General features: G+C 42.5%; 1 protein-coding gene across 2 annotated transcripts in view; it reads left to right on the top strand.

Annotated features, from left to right (window-relative positions):
• SORCS2 (sortilin related VPS10 domain containing receptor 2) overlaps nt 1–16,341 on the top strand; it is a 1,216,738-nt gene that overhangs the window by 960,430 nt on the left and 239,967 nt on the right. For both annotated transcript variants that reach the window (XM_040335380.1, XM_040335381.1), the window contains exon 8: nt 11,641–11,730. In XM_040335380.1, coding sequence (XP_040191314.1) covers nt 11,641–11,730 — 90 coding nt within the window. The remainder of the gene's footprint in view (nt 1–11,640; nt 11,731–16,341) is intronic.

Below are 16,341 nucleotides of genomic sequence, written 5' to 3'. Positions count from 1 at the left end.
TCAAGTATACTTAAATTCACTTATTGTTGACCGATTCACTACCTCTGCTGAAAGTCTATACCAAGCATCAAATATTATTTTTGTAAACTGCTAGTATAGATTTCTCAGCGCTCAGGTATAAAATCCCCCAGCTGCTGGAAATTCTTGTCCCCCTTGGCAGATACTGTAAAACTATAAGTCATCAAGCACTTCCAAAAAAAATCATACACCCCCAAAAAACATGTGCTTTGCGTGAAAATTTTATGTGAATCTTCAAAGTCCAACATCTAAATCTTCTCTTATGTGGGCATGTGAATCCCACTGGGTCTCTCTTCCGGGATTAGGTGCATACTAGCTACCCAGCATGCACATCCCGATCTCGTTCATGTGCAGTGTGAAGGAAGCGTGCCCTCCTGGCAACAGTACAAACAAAATACTGAGCTGCCACTATACATTCCCTATTCAAAAATGAAAACAGATCTCCGCCTAGCATTGCGTAATTTCCTGTTTTCAAAAAACTCGATGCTAGCAGCGGAGGACACCAAATGACTCCAGGGATTGTTGACACAGTAATCCCAGGAGCCAATGCAGCCGCAGCAAATGGCGTAACTTGCTGGGGCGAGGTAGAGAGGAAGTCCTCAGGAAAGCCAAAAGAAAAGGTACTAAACAAAGAGAAAAAAACTAAAATATATAAAAAAAACGAGGGGTGGCGGTCTATTAAGCAAGACCAAGTTATATTTTTGCCTGGAACTCCACTTTAAAGGAGAGGTGTAAAGAGTCAGCTTTATTCATGCATTATTGATCCCTGGGTGGAAGGGCTGTATATTTGATAAGAGGATATCTGCTTTCTGTGTGTGACACAAGGGGAGAACTTACACAGTGACTTGAATGCTTTCACAATTGCACTTTATTATCACAAATTCATGTGCACACAATTGCATTGATGTATTAAATGCTTTTTGGAAGTACTACACTTTATAGTTTTGTGTCTTTTGGGAACATTCTGTGGAGATGTACGAGGAAGGAATGAAGTAGCATATGTGGAGAATCTGGCCGTTATTTCCACAAAAAAAAAATGTATTGAATTTTTTTTGGAGTATACATAGCGTATAAACAATGATCGTACATAAAGGTACAAAGATCATTACATTAGAACATCGAAATAGAAATGAACCAGTTAGCCGAATATAGATATCTAAAGGTAATTGTGTTATCATCCCTGCAAGAGAGAGGTCTAGATTCAGAACAAAGAAATAAACAACGAAATGAGAAGGGGCTCCCGGTTTGGTAAAAAACGTTTATAGAGCATGCTGAAATTTCTGGTAAGGGAACCTACTTCTAAGTAAACCTCAGGGCCAATAGGCCAGATATATAAGAAGGCCAGTATGGTGGTCTGAGTTTATGGGAGAAGCCCGGAGGGTATTTAAGCAGCCCACTCACACATGCTCTTTGTTGGTTCAGTGTGCGGTACTACACGTCACTGGGCCGACTGTTCCCAGCTCACCTCATGTCCGCGAGTCTGCGCATTCAAGCGCATTCGACAACCTCCCGCCCTTCCCTTTTTCAGGGCACTTCTCAGCATATCCTTCTTCAATTAACTACCCATTACTTACCTTGGGTATGCCCCCTTTTCTTGGCATACTGACCAGACCACCAAGGCACACTTCAGGTCTATCTATGTTGTAAGTCTTGTCGCGTGTTTATGTGATCCACATCTCTCTCGGTCAGAGGGTAACGACCATAAATTATATATATGTAGCACCCTGCTACTTCCATAGCTGGTGCTGCTTTAAAATTAGAGGGTGGTCAGAGATTTAGTTGCCTCTGACCATGTTATTTTTGCCAAATTTGGGCCTCTGTTTCAGCCATGGCTGTACTGTGAGTAACCACTATTGTTGCCTGGGTTGCCTATACCACCTCAGGCCAAGGGTGGCAGAAGTCGAGTCAGGGTGTGTTGGGTGTTTTTCCTCAGCAGCCAATCAGTGAGGGTTGATCACCTCGCTGTGCACGCTGGGGGAGAGTACTTAAGGAACGGACATCATTGGTTCGCAGTTGTCAATCGCTGGTCTGTCATCCCACCACCCCCCGTGTGTGGCCCTCATGGCCGGGGGTGCGTGTTCAAGTGTTCTTGGCTCCGGAACCACATTGGTCCGGGGTTGTAATCTACCCTGTAGGCCCAGTGGTCAGACTGGGTCTGCAGTTGCAGAGTGGTCCTGCGCTGTCCGTCCTGAGGGAGAAAGCCGCCCGATGAAGAACCTGTCTGGGGGAATACCAAGCACGAGGCTGGTATCTCAGGAGAGGCCTTAGACTTCATCGAAGGACGCACCATTACTGAGAGGCTGGATGATGGTCGCCTGTCAGTTCTGCATTGACCAAAGTTTATTCAAGAGAGATCCGGGTGCTTAATCCTGAGTTGAGAGTGATTCTGGACTGAAAATATCTCCATCTTTGGGAAGGTCTGTGGCAGAGACTTTGCTAAAGTTCTGTGTGACACTCTGGCTGCTAGGCTGGTGAGAGAGGCCTATCCAGGTGCACAATACCCACTCTGGCTAGAGTGGCGACGAAAGTTTATCGCTGGAAGCAGGACTGTTTCCAAATAAAGTTATACGCCTGAACCTACTACTTACTATTCTTCCTACCTCTTCTACTATTACTACTTTTATTATTTTACCCCGTTGGGTAATTAAGCACAGAAAAAGACACCTATAGTGTGGACATTGCAGTTCTTCTCAGCTCATTGTACACCCTAGACGGCGGAAGGAACAGAGGTAAAACGCCAAATATTTTTTTGTGAGGACTCTGAAGCTGGAAACAATGGCAGCCTTGATTGCTGTGCACACATTGTTAGCTGATAGGTGTAGCCAGTCTCTAATGTTTACCAACTGAGCCACTAGGTAAGCATGGACATTTGAGAATACCAATTCTGATTTATAATGAAGAAGTTGGAAAGTAGAAGGGTACTGTTGCATAGAATATGGTAAGTGGGGTCAGGCAAAACAACATTAGTCAGCATATTAATAAAATAATCAGTGACTATACTTTTTTACTTATATGGTACTGAGCAATTCCCCAGAACTTCAGAGGATAATAAGATAGCTTATATCTTGCCTACAAAGGAGCCTCACAATCTTATAGCCCTACTACAATCATAAACACATATTCTCTAGGGACAATTTTAAGTGGAAGCTTATTAATTGTGGCAGAATGTTTTTGGACTGTGGGGAATCTATAAAAACAACCAAAGACCTTACATCTGAGTGTAGCACCCTCTAGGTATGTGCTGAGGAAGAAGTGTTCTGAGGTAAAAGTCTGTCAGGTTTATGGTCAGCCATCTTGTTATACTGAGAAGTGTGACACAGTTACTTTATTCTACAAAGTACTCATTTATCCTATGGGCATCCCCAGGGCCTTTTTTTCAGCGGGAACGCGGGGGAACGCAGTTCCGGCACCTCTAGCACTGAATGTATGCGATGTCAATGGGTGCTGGGTTGTGCTACAGTGTCTATTGCTGCCGGGGGATATAGTGTTGCTGGAATGGATGTATTTTTGCAAGGGGAGAATCTATTGTTGCTCAGGAGGTATATTTTTGCTGACGGGGCATCTATTGTTGCTGGGTTGGGTCTTATGTCAGTTGTTGCCTGGAGGGATCTACTGTTGAGGGAGAATTCTATTGTAGCTGACTGCTGGATGGTCTATCAATACTGTCTGTGGGGAGATATTTTGTTGCTGCTGGGGGTCTATTGTTGCTAGGTGGTGTTTATTTTGTTGAGGGTGGTCTATTGTTGTCAAGGAACTATTGTTGCTGGGGGTCTATTGTTTTTGGCTGTAGGGGATCTATTTTACTGATTTTCTTGTTATCATTAACAAATTAAAAGGGGGAATACTGGGAGGTGGGTAGGGGGTGGGACCAAGGAACGGTGCTCGGTGGTAGGTAGTGGTGAAGACGGGGTAACTCCAAAAGGGAGAGTTCCTGCACCTATTCTCTGAGAAAAAAAGCCCTTGGCATCCCATGTCCCCTTTTCCCAACCAAGTTCAATACCCTAATAAAAACAACAAAAACAAGCAAAAGACTGTTCATTGACTGGAAAATATGTCTAATGGAGGTCTGTGCGCAGGGTGAAATGTGTGGATGTTGTAACACGTAGCAACCCATCGCTACATGTAATTTTTTGCTATAAATTTAACCAATGAAACTAGTGCCAAACCACAATTCTGTCCCACCTCAGGCACATAGAATTGACTGTCTGATTCCGATCACAGTCTACAGTATACAGGGACATGATAAATGGTAATATACTTTCATTACACAGCAATCCCTAAAATACATACCAATCAATTTTTGGGATGGATAATATGGATCTGAATCTTTTGAGGTTAAAGGTCATACATCCTAATGCTTATATTACAGAACAATTGGCTAAAAAAGTCAACAGGAGTGTGTTTCTGGACTGGAAGTATTAATGAGTTCTTATAAGGTTACCTAGAATCTCTCCTCAGTTTCAATCAGACATGGTTTTTGCTAAGAATGAAAATCATTGCCTGCTGGAATCCATAAGCATCTTACTTAAGTTAATCACGTTTCGCGGTTCAGCTATCCTCACACTGTCTCCTTTATAAGAAAACTATCAACTTAGCAAGCTCCATAATTGACTAAAAGGGTTTAGATAGAGTAAGCAGCAGGCCTGGCTACCCCTGGGGATTATATTTGTCTTACCAGCGCTGGCTAAATTACAAAATGTTATGTTTACTTAATACCTTGAATCTACACACACATATATGTGAATACCAAGAACTACTTACCACTAAACCCTTAAAACATTAATTTGTATTTCCTGTGGTAGGTTTACTGAAGATCCAGGCATCTTAATCCTATTTTAGTTTTTCTGTTCCATAGAATCCTGTGGAGAAGAAGATTTAAAAGAATTGTTTAAAAAAACAGGAGCACTTACACTGTAGCAAAAAAGAAAGAAATATCTCATATAATTTTGCAAGACATCGTCTCTGTCATGTGGCATTTTTGCTAGAGCCGGCATTTTTCAGTTTTGAATGGGCGACAGTTATGCTCTAGGTCAGTGGTTCTCAACCTTTCTAGTGTCATGACCCCTTGATAACATTTCACAAATTGTGGGGACCCCTAACAGTAAAATTATTGGAACCCGTACTACAGTGGTGTCTCGCAACAGTGACACCTATGCTGAAATCTGGAGATTAGGGGCCATATTCTTGTATAGTTGAGGCGGGCGTAGCGTAAGCCATTTACACTACGCCGCCCCAACTTACAGGAGCAAGTGCTGTATTCCCCAAACACTTGCTCCGTAGTTTGGGGCGGCGTAGTGTAATTGGCCCGGCGTATCCCCGCGTAATTCCAAGGGGGCGGCTTGTATTTAAATTAAACGCGCCCCGTTTCGATTGAACTGCGCATGCGCCGGGCTAAAAATAGCCCAGTGCGCATGCTCCAGTTCTCGGCGGAAAACGTCAATGACGCCGACGTGTGCGTCATTGACGTAAAGTCGTATTCAAGAACGACTTAGGGAAACGACGTACCCGACGGGAAAAGACGACGCGGACCCGACGCCATACTTAACATGGCCTACGTGGGACTGGCGTAAGGTTACCATTCATATAGCAGGGGTAACCTTACGCTTACGCAAACGACGTAAGCGACGGTTACGCAACGCAAATTTGTTCGGGAATTGGCGTATCAGGCTCATTTGCATAAACAAATGAGACCTGAACGTAAACGCCACCTAGTGGCCGGCTGGGTAATTACATTTAAGATCCAACAGTGTAAGTGACTTACACATGTCGGATCTTCAGCGTGTCTATGCGAAAATTATTCTAAGAATCACTCACATAGATACGCGGGTCAAAAAAGAGAGATACGACGGAGTATCCTGAGATACTCCATCGTAACTATACTCAGAATATGGCCCAGGGTCTCCTTCAGCCCCTCCCACTTCACTTTCCTCACCAGTCAGCTGACTTCTAGTCTCTGCCCCCCAGCCATGCCGAGAACTGAATGGGTGGCTGCAAAGAGGCTGAGTGGGCAGCCGCAGGCTCTAGGAACAGCCCAGCTGGGCAGCCGAGAAAAGGCTGGGAGAACGGTGTGGGCTTCAGAAACAGGCCAGGATTTGCTGACCCCTGGCAAATTATAATTCGACCCCCAAGGGGGTTACGACCCCCAAGTTGAGAACCACTCCTCTCTTGGTGATGTTCGAGAGAAATTATCTATTTTCCTGTCCATGTGACAACATTGTCAAAGCTTAATTCAACAAGCTGAAGTTTGAAGCCGATTGGCTGCCATGCACAGGTGCACCAAATTTTGCATTCTACAGTTTTAGGAAATCAACCCCTCAGTTCTACTCATACTGTACATGCAGCTTTTAAACCCACAAACGTGGACAATATTTATTCCAAGTGAGCCATCATATAGCAATGTCTGTGTGTACAGCGTAGACATGTGCACATAAGTGCCCTATATACAAGCTTGACATATTGTGCATGATTACATACAGCCTTATTCATTATTAGTGTTAAAGTGGTTGTCGTAAACTGCTAACACTTCTTCAATACCAGTAAAGTAAAACTTTGGACTGCGAGCATAATTCGTTCCAGAAACATGCAAAACATCCAAAGCACTTTTATATCAAGGTGAATTTCCCTATAAGAAATAATGTAAACTCAAATGATTCGTTCCACAGCCATTTTAATCATAAGTCCTTCAGTTTATAGTCCATATAAAAAGTTTATAGCAATGTGATGGGTTGTGTAACCATAAAATGTATATCCACAAATGGAAGCCTCCACAAGGGGATTGGAAGCAAAATCCAGCAGAAGCTACAGAGTATAAAAGAGAAGAGAGGCGCCTCTAAGGCCTTGTACACACGACCGAACATGTCCGCAGAAACTGGTCCGTCGGACCAGTTTCCGCGGACATGTCCGACCGTGTGTAGGGCCTACCGGACAGTTTTCCGGCCTAGCGGACAGGTTTCCAGCGAACAAAAGTTTCTTAGCATGCTAAGAAACTTGTCCGCTGGAAGCCTGTCTGTCGGACATGTTCGATGGTCCCGTGCATGCGTCAAAGTGATTTGACGCATGCGTGGAAGCATTGAACTTCCGGGTTCGCGCACGTCGTCACGTCATCGTCGCCGCCACGTCACCGCTTATTCTGTCCGCAGGGAATTTGGTCTGATGGTGTGTACACACATCAGACCAAAATCACCCAGCAGACATGTCCGATGAAAACGGTCCGCGGACCGTTTTTATCGGACATGTCTGGTCGTGTGTACGAGGCCTCAGTGTAGCAATAAGTTGCTAAATGTTGTACCCTCATTAAATGTAACCATATTGCTACACTAAGACCCCTTTCATACTGGGATGCTTTACAGGCACTATAACACTAAATATCGCGCCTGCAAAGCACCCTGAAACAGTCGCTGCTGTATCTCCAGTGTAAAAAGCCCCAAGGGTTTTCACACTGGAGCAGTGCGCTAGCAGGACGGTAAAAAAAAGTCCTGCTAGCAGCATCTTTGGAGAGGTGAAGGAGCGGTGTGTTTACTGCTCCTCCACAGCTCCTGCCCATTGAAATCAATGGGCACCGCGGCTATACCGCCGGAAAAGCACCTCTGCAGAGGCGATTTGCGGTGGTTTTAACCCTTTCTCGGCCGCTAGCGGGGGTAAAAGGGCCCCGCTAGTGGCTGAATAGCGCCGCAAAATTGACGGTAAAGCGCTGCTAAAAATAGCGGCGCTTTACCGCCAATGCACCCACCGCCCCATTGTGAAAGGGGCCTTATAGGCGCCTATCTTCTCTTTGATACTCAGTTGTGACATGACACTACTCTTATATCAAGACGTCGCTTGTATATCAAGTCAAAATTTAATAACATTTTTTGCTTGTCTTGCAAAACACTTTCAAACCAAGTTACTCTCAAACCAAGGTTTTACTGTATACTGTTTTTCTGCCAATTCTCTACCATGTGAGCCTGCTATGTTTGATGGGTCTCATTATGGGACAACTATAGTGTCAAAAAATACAACAGCTGTGCCTGCAAAGTAAAACAATATAGGTAATGCATTATTATAAATGGTGCTTTGGGGCTAGCACATTGTGGCTCCAGCTCTGCATCCCTTTATAGGTTCAGATACCTTCTGGGAGAGGCAGATCCCAAGTTACATATTATACATTAATAATACTGTATTAATTATTGGGAATTGTAATATACTGGGAATAATTATATTCTCAAATTACACATTACAGACTATAAATGGCATCCCTGTCCAAGCCAGGCAGTATTACAGAAATGTCTAAAACAGGAGGAAAAACACATATGCTCACTTCTCCTATGTCAGCGCTATGGTGTCCAAGTTTCAACAACAAACATACATGTTGAAGCAAAATTATCCAAAATACAATGTATTCATCAGCAGCCACTTAATATAAAACTTTTAAAACAATCATAAAATAAACAAATCCAAAATGCCTTAACCAGTATCAGGAATTTATAAAGCAGCGCTCTTGTCAATAGTTAATATGACTGGCTAGCGTATTGTAAATCAACATATGCAAACATAAAATAAACACATTTGGAATAGCAGATGGTGATAAGAAAAGTCAGAAGTAGACACAAGTGGTGGTCCTAGTGTTGTTTGATACATGTGCACCTTTCATAAGATTCCTCCAAACAGTGCGTCACACTCCCCTCTGGGGTTTAAACTCACCAGAACATAGTAGTTTTCAAGCCTCAACACTCATCAACCGCTGGCCGCTGCCACCCACATTGTGAGCTTTAGCTGTCTGTACATGGCATGCTTAGGATACAAGTAAGGTCACATGTGCGAGGCCTGATGTGTTCTGGAAAAGATGCAGCAACAGGCCAAATCTAACGTTCACTCATTCCGTCACCAAGATGAACTTAAGAATGCTCACAACTCTCAGCACACAGCCGTCATTGTATAAAACACAAGTGAAGTCCGGGGAGCTGGTGTAGATCTATGCCGACGTCTAATGAGGCATCAGGGCCAGGTAGTTGCAGCCGCTCGGAGCCGGGGGCAGCCGACTTGGTCCGTGATGGTGATTGGCTGCTACACTGGGGTGTCGTTTGCACACATGTGACGTCAGCTATACGGAGGCCTGAGAGGACCCAACGCGTTTCAGAGCGTGCTCAATTCTGGGAATAGACCTGCGCACTCTTTTTTCAAGTGTTTTTGAAAATATATATATACCGTATATATCAAATTAAGCTGTCACTCACTTAATGAATGAGTCAGAACTGAAATCCAGCATGGAACCTTCAAATGAGTTTTAATGGCAATATATCAAAGGATCCAGGGCTTCTTGATAGTAAATGCCAAGTCTTTACAATAGTCTGACTGCATTGCAATGTGCACTTTTTGAAGCCTTGTTTCAGGTAAGTACATGTTCTGCTTCCCCTGCCAATAAGTAAGCAGCAACCTTCAAAAATGTCAAGATATATCATAAAATCAATTTGTCCCATAAATCAGCTTAACCTAATAAATTTTCCGTAAGGGGTCCATCTTCTTTACTGTTACGTCTTGAATTGCTAGGTTCTGTCAGAAAAAAAGAATTTAAATCAAAAGTGTTACCAGCAGCAGATAAGAGTAATTCATTTTTCTTGATGGCTGCGGTACCGATATGAGCTTGGACAGTGATGGATGGTTTAAATGGCTGTTCTCTTTATACAGTGCAAAATGTGAAGATATGATGTGGGTATGAGCGATTAATAAAAGCAGAAGGAAAACACAGCTTTTTCTGTTAGATGGGAATTTACAGTTACTGGGCCCTATGAGCACTTAACCCCTCTGGCCTTGTACACACGGCCGTTCCAAACCGATGAGAATGGTCCGACGGACCGTTTTCATCGGTTCACCGCTGAAGTGGCCTGATGGTCTGATGTGCGTACACACCATCGTTCCAAAAACCGATCGGGTCAGAATGCGGTGACGTCAAACACACGACGTGCTGAATAAAACGAAGTTCAATGCTTCCAAGCATGCGTCGACTTAATTCTGAGCATACACGGGTTTTGAACCGATGCTTTCTGTACTAACCATTGGTTTGGATCGATCGGGCAGCGGTCCATCGGTTCGGTTTTGAAGCATGTTTTACAATTTTGGACCGAAGGAAAACAGACCGATGGGCTATACACACGGTCGGTTTGGACCGATTAAACTGAACCTTGGTCCATTCTCATCGGTTTTGTCCGACCGACTTGCTGCATTGTGTAGCAACATGGCCTTCTAGTGCTGGTTCCTAAATTTTATTCTAAACAGTGTAACCTGCTACGGATTCCGTCTGTTGTTGCACATTATCCTGTTCATGCATTTCTAGCTGTGCCGCTGGGACAGGAACGCCAAAGGAATCTCTTGATGGGAGATACATGCTGCAAAACAATCCTGACAAGGTGTTTTATACCTATATGTGATTTTCTTTCACTTACTTAGGTCACAAGACTTGACAAGAGTTTCTTAGCCTTCCCCACAGTGAAAAATTCCACTTCAACTCTCTGACAGATGTAAACAGCCAGCAGGTGATTCTGCCCCCCATTGTCCATCCTCAAACAAAATTGCCCATCAATAGAGAATTCCAGCAAAATTCTTGACTTTGGTTAGCAACATAATCTGTGTGCACAGCAGTGTTGCCAACCGTCAGTATTTTTACTGGCAGCCAGTAAAAAACAGGCAATTTTCTCCTGCCAGTAAAAGGAAAAGGTTAGGAACAAAAGGATGTTTCTGGACAGCCGCACTCTGAACAATGGTAGCCTTTATTAAAATAGGAACAGCACTACAAGTCACAGCAACAAAACAAAAAACATGGGCAGGAAAAGGTTGGCAGTAAAAAGTATAGCTGTGACGCTTGGCTATGTCCGGAGCTGGCCGAGACCATCCGAATGCCCGCTATAGTGTGTTTGGCCAGCTCTGGCGGAGGCGGTGCCTGAGCATGTCCTGTGATGTCATGGTGCAAGGGAGCCAAGCAGAGCGGCCAGAGCCTGGTGTGCGGGTCGGGAGCAAGGCAGGCCTGGCGCATGACTGTCAGTTCTGTTTAGACTGGAGTGGACTGGAGGGATAACCTGGCGTGGAGAGTGACGTCGCTATGACTGTGGAGGGGACATGTTGTGTCGGTGATCTGTGCTGCTGCACACTGCTGTCATTGTCACTTTAAGAGTCAGTTTCATATGTGTGTGCCTGACTAATTTCTTACCCTCCTGAGTCCTGTCCCTGAGCTACTTACTTACTATATTGAAAATAAAATAAGAAATGCTAATTGCATATTGTACTTGTTTGTAGCCTAAATACTGAAATTTGCACTTAAAAACAGTAATTTTTAAACTTTTGGAAATGCCAGTAAAAACGGGCTGTTACAGTAAGTTTTGAGTGGTTTGTCAGTAAATTTCAATCTGATAGGTTGACAACACTGGTGCACAGTATGAGTGGTCCTGTAACAATTGTATCTAGGCACATTTATTTGGCATCATTGTCCCCAGCAGAGTGATTTGGCAGAAGTTCAACTACTTACAAGACGAATATATCCAGACTGCATGCAATAAGCTGTTATTATCAGATTTTTTTTTTTTTTTTATCTTATCTAAAAACAACTGTATAGTAGTATTTTGGACTAATTTACTACACTCTGCTCTTTTACAGACAACGGCAGGAAACCAGAGCAAGTATTATGTGTCATATCGCCGGAATGACTTTGTGCAGATGAAACTACCAAAATATGCACTTCCAAAGGTAAGCCAATAAGTTAAGTCACTTTGATCACTTTGGAGACTCTTAATTTAAACAGAGATGTGCAGGACTCTGTCTAAAGGGGCTGATGTCTGCTGGGGACTCTATTTTTTGAATAGTGGAGACATATTAATAGCGAGGAATCCCCTGCCTGTTCCATGGGTTCTATACCAGTTACCCATCAGTGACTCTCACTGGCCCTCTAGATTATTACCAATTCCATTGGTTCTCTTTGTGAGTGTGCCTTACGGATTGGCATAGAAGCTATGAAAGGATTTATCTCTACATATCCAGCCGTACAGTTGTCCTTGCTCGCCGCGTATATTTCTCTACCCTTATATTTTAAACTAATACACCATAAGCTCCTAAAGAAGCTGTCGAGCTGAGCTGTATATGACACAATGGGCTAGATTCACATAGATTAGCGGATCTTTAGATCCGCGTAATCTATGTGATTTACGATCCGCCGGTGCAATTTTGCGAGGCTAGTGCAGTATTCACAAAGCACTTACCTTGAAACTTGCACCGGCGGATCGTAACTCCCCCAGCGGAATTCAAATCCCGCGGCTAGGGGGAGTGTACAATTTAAATCAGGCACGTTCCCGCGCCGATTTAACTGCGCATGCGCCGCCGGCGGAATTTCCCAGTGCGCATGCTCCAAATGACATTGCTAGGACGTCATTGTTTTCGGCGGCAACGTCAATTGCGGCCATCCGTATTCCAGACCGACTTACGCAAACGACGTAAAAATTTGAAACTCGGCGCGGGAACGACGGCCATACTTAACATTAGCTACCCCTCATATAGCAGGGGTAACTATCCGCCGGAAAAAGCTGAACGCAAACGACGTAAAAAAAAAGCGACGGGCGGGCGTTCGTTTCTGAATCGGCGGTTCTCCTCATTTGCATATCCGACGCGTAAAAGACCGAGGCGACATCTAGCGGCCGGCGGGAGATTGCAGCCTAAGATCCGACGGTGTAAGTCACTTACACCAGTCGGATCTAAGGGAGATCTATGCGGAACTGATTCTTAAGAATCAGTCGCATAGATCCGACCGTCGGATCTCAGAGATACGACGGCGGATCAGGAGATCCGCCGTCGTATCTCTTTGTGAATCTGGCCCAATGCCTCTTTCATAATTTTCTACGTCATTGTATCAACTATTGAAAAGTGACCTTTTGGTCCCTGAATCTAAGTATACTATATATATGATATCTAGGTGGGGTGTTATTTTTGCTGTCAGGCATATTTATGAATAGCCTCTGAATTTTTTATGTTACTTGTTCTGTCTCATTTTTTGTATTAAATATACGTGTTAAATACATATTTGTGTTATACCTATAAAGTCCATCATCTGCCAACTTATCTTCTAAAATAAGCCAATCAGTTGTTTCAGGGTGCAGCAACAACGCTATTTAGTAGCATTACTGCCAAACTATAAATAAAATACTCAAAGCAATCACGATACTCCTCTTTTACAGAAGTCCATATAAAGGAGGAGTAGCTAAAATCCAGCACAAGGCACACCTTGAAAAATTGTGTTTATTCCCATCCCAATTACATTTTCTGATTGACAGTTTTGTTACATAGCGCTGCAAAGGGGAAGCCTGATGCCGAATAGTCCTGAGCTTCTTTTTTTTTTTATGCTGCAGAGTGTCTCTGCTATGGCATCTGAAAAGGAATTGGTATCCAATTTTGGGGGGATTCTGACAGCACTGTCTGTAACAAGAAAAATACAATCTGGCACCTTACCATAGTCTACTATCCAGCAGTTAGCTTAGTATTTCAATGTCATCAGCAGAAGGGACAGGTTCTCGAAAATGCAATTGTGTTTTATATGGGGACAGTAGGATCTCTTCAACCTATGTATTAGGTGGCAAGATGTCAAACAGAAAAACATTCTAATTTTAATGAGGTCTTGGAAGCCATTACCTTACCATCCATTTGAGTTTCAAGTTATCATCACAGAATGCATTGACGCATTTTACACATTTGTACTTACTCATAAGGCTCTATGACTAAGTACGGATGTGCGAAACACATCAAGGCAGCAAGGCGTTCTCTGATGATGCTTGAAACTTTAATAAGAAGCTTGCTGGTTCCTGTGACCCCAATCACATTGGACCATTTTTCTGCAATTTAAACTTGACCTCTGTTCTAGAATAAATGATATACAAAAGATATTTTATATGTAATAAAGACAAGCAGTATTTTTAAAATGTCCAGAAATTCTACAAACTATTCAATTATAGAAATTGTTATCTTATTTTCTTTGTAGATGTGTATATTTTTTTAATACAGTGCTTTTTTGTGTAGTATAACTTTTGGTGTCATTCAGGAAGGTAAAAGGTAGTATTTAAAATAAACCGCTCAAGTCGAAAATCCTCATTAAAAAGATGAGGAGAACATGACAAAATGTGCATTTAAACAAAGTCCTACGCAAGGGATAACAGTAACAATGTGATAAAGTGATCTCAGGATGGTTACATGCGTTTTAAAATGTACTAGGCTTCATAACGAGCTAAAAATCTGTACATGAACAGAGCATAAACACATATATAAATGTCTTTGTACATATATGGTTCCCTATTCCTTGAGAGTGGAGTTTTTTTTCTTTCTGCCATCTCAAGAGATAGGGAACCATATATGTACAAAGACATTTATATGTGTGTTTTTTGCTCTGTTCATATACAGATTTTGAGTTAGTTACGAAGCAATACAAACCCTGAAGAAGCGGATACACAGACCACGAAACGTGTTGGCTACTTTAAAATAACATCTCTATGTGATATGCTGTATACAGTATATACTATGGTTTTATATGTGGGGGTGTGTATGTTATTCCCCTATTGTCCTATGTCTATATGTGATTTTTCGGTTTTCTAATAAATATTTAAATACATATACGTAGTATTATTTGTCTGGCAGACAAATTTAACGCCCAAATCCATTACATATTCCTTTCTCGCTATAAACTGACTTCCTCCGGCAAAAGGTTGCACATTATATCTTTGAGCCTGGTGAATGGCTGTTTAGGCAATGAAATCTGAACTGTGAAAAGAATGGGGAGTCAAATGGTACCCCCCACTCAGAAATACCAATAATGGTCTGGGTTCCAATGAAGGATAAGGGGAATGGCTGGAAACTATGGTAAGTAAAGGTTTTTAAGGGCCCATAAAGTAAAAAGAATCCATTACTTTGCCCATTATATAAGAGAAGAGAGTACCAGGCCACAGTCATACAACTCTAACCATATTGTCTGATTTTGATAACTAAACAGGAAATCGAGAGGGCCCGAATTTTTGTGCAAATCCAATAGGTTTATTGAAGATTTATGATGGAGGCCTACATGTTTTGGAGATCTGTGCCTCTTTTTCATGGCTAATTAATAAAACATAATTTTATATACAAGTTAGACCCACTGTAAAACAGTATAAACCCACTGCACAGATCCCAGAATTGTGTCATCCTCCTTCTTGAATCTTCAATATATATTTTCCTATAGGATGAACATCCTTTAGCCTAACTTTATTATATTATTCTATGCCATCAAGATGTTAAAGCGGAGCTCCACCAAAAGGGGAAGCTCCATTTATCTGCCTTCTCCCCCCCCCCCCCTACACTGCCGCATTTGGCTCCTTTTGAGGGGGAAGGAGGAACAGGTACCTGGTTTTGACAGGTACACGCTCCCACTTCCGGCTGAGTTTGCCGGGGTAAGGACCTGGCTGTGAAGCTCCCTGTTTCACAGCCAGTTTCCCTTAGTGGAGCCCCTAATAGCTGATTGAAAATTGGCTCAGGTGAGAACACTCACAAATCGCAGTGCAATTTGCACATGTGCAGTAGGAAACTGGCTGTGAAGCAGCAAGGCTTCCCTTACCCAAGATGGCGGAAACAGCACCTCCTTCAAATTTTTTAATTTTAATGCAATAATAATTGGAAAAAACGTTCTTTCGTTCCTTTCCTAAGAATTTATATTCCAAATTCTACCCATCTATGGTGAGATTTAGGCTAGATTCACACTATACACAGGTGCGGGACTGCATGTAATTGCACACTTTCCCGCACTCTAATCAAGTACGAGCTGCTGTATGCAGAAGCGTGGGGGTGCCATTAATTGGTAATAGACATGTGCACACTGAAATATTTTGTTTCAGAATTTTGTTTTCGCCCCCAAAAATTTTTTTCATGTAGTTACTCCCGAAATTTGTTTTTATTTATTTTGTTTCGTTAAAAAATGCATTCGTCTGAAAATCCGCAATAGTACATTTACGGTTGAATGCTCTGCCCACAAGCTATAGTAGAATTCTAATGTTGTATGACTAGTAATAATTATATTTATGAATTATTATCACTAGACAAATAACATTAGAATTCTACTTTAGCTTGTGGGCGGAGCATTCAACCGGAAATGTACAATTGCAGGGTCGAACAGTTTAGCTGCTTCGTCAAATCTTCTTAGAACATTCGACAGACACCATAAGCCTTCAATGACAGATTCAACCTTAATTATGTTGAATGTTTTAAGAATATTCGACGAAACAGCTAAACTGTACGACGCCACAATCGTACTTTTCTGGTCGAATGTTGTATGCCTAGTAAAAATTATATTTATTA

This window comes from Rana temporaria, chromosome 1 (assembly GCF_905171775.1).
Source record: "Rana temporaria chromosome 1, aRanTem1.1, whole genome shotgun sequence".
Classification (NCBI taxonomy): Eukaryota; Metazoa; Chordata; class Amphibia; order Anura; family Ranidae; genus Rana; species Rana temporaria.
Note: the sequence above shows the minus strand (reverse complement) of the source record. Positions and strands in the feature narration are given on the sequence as shown.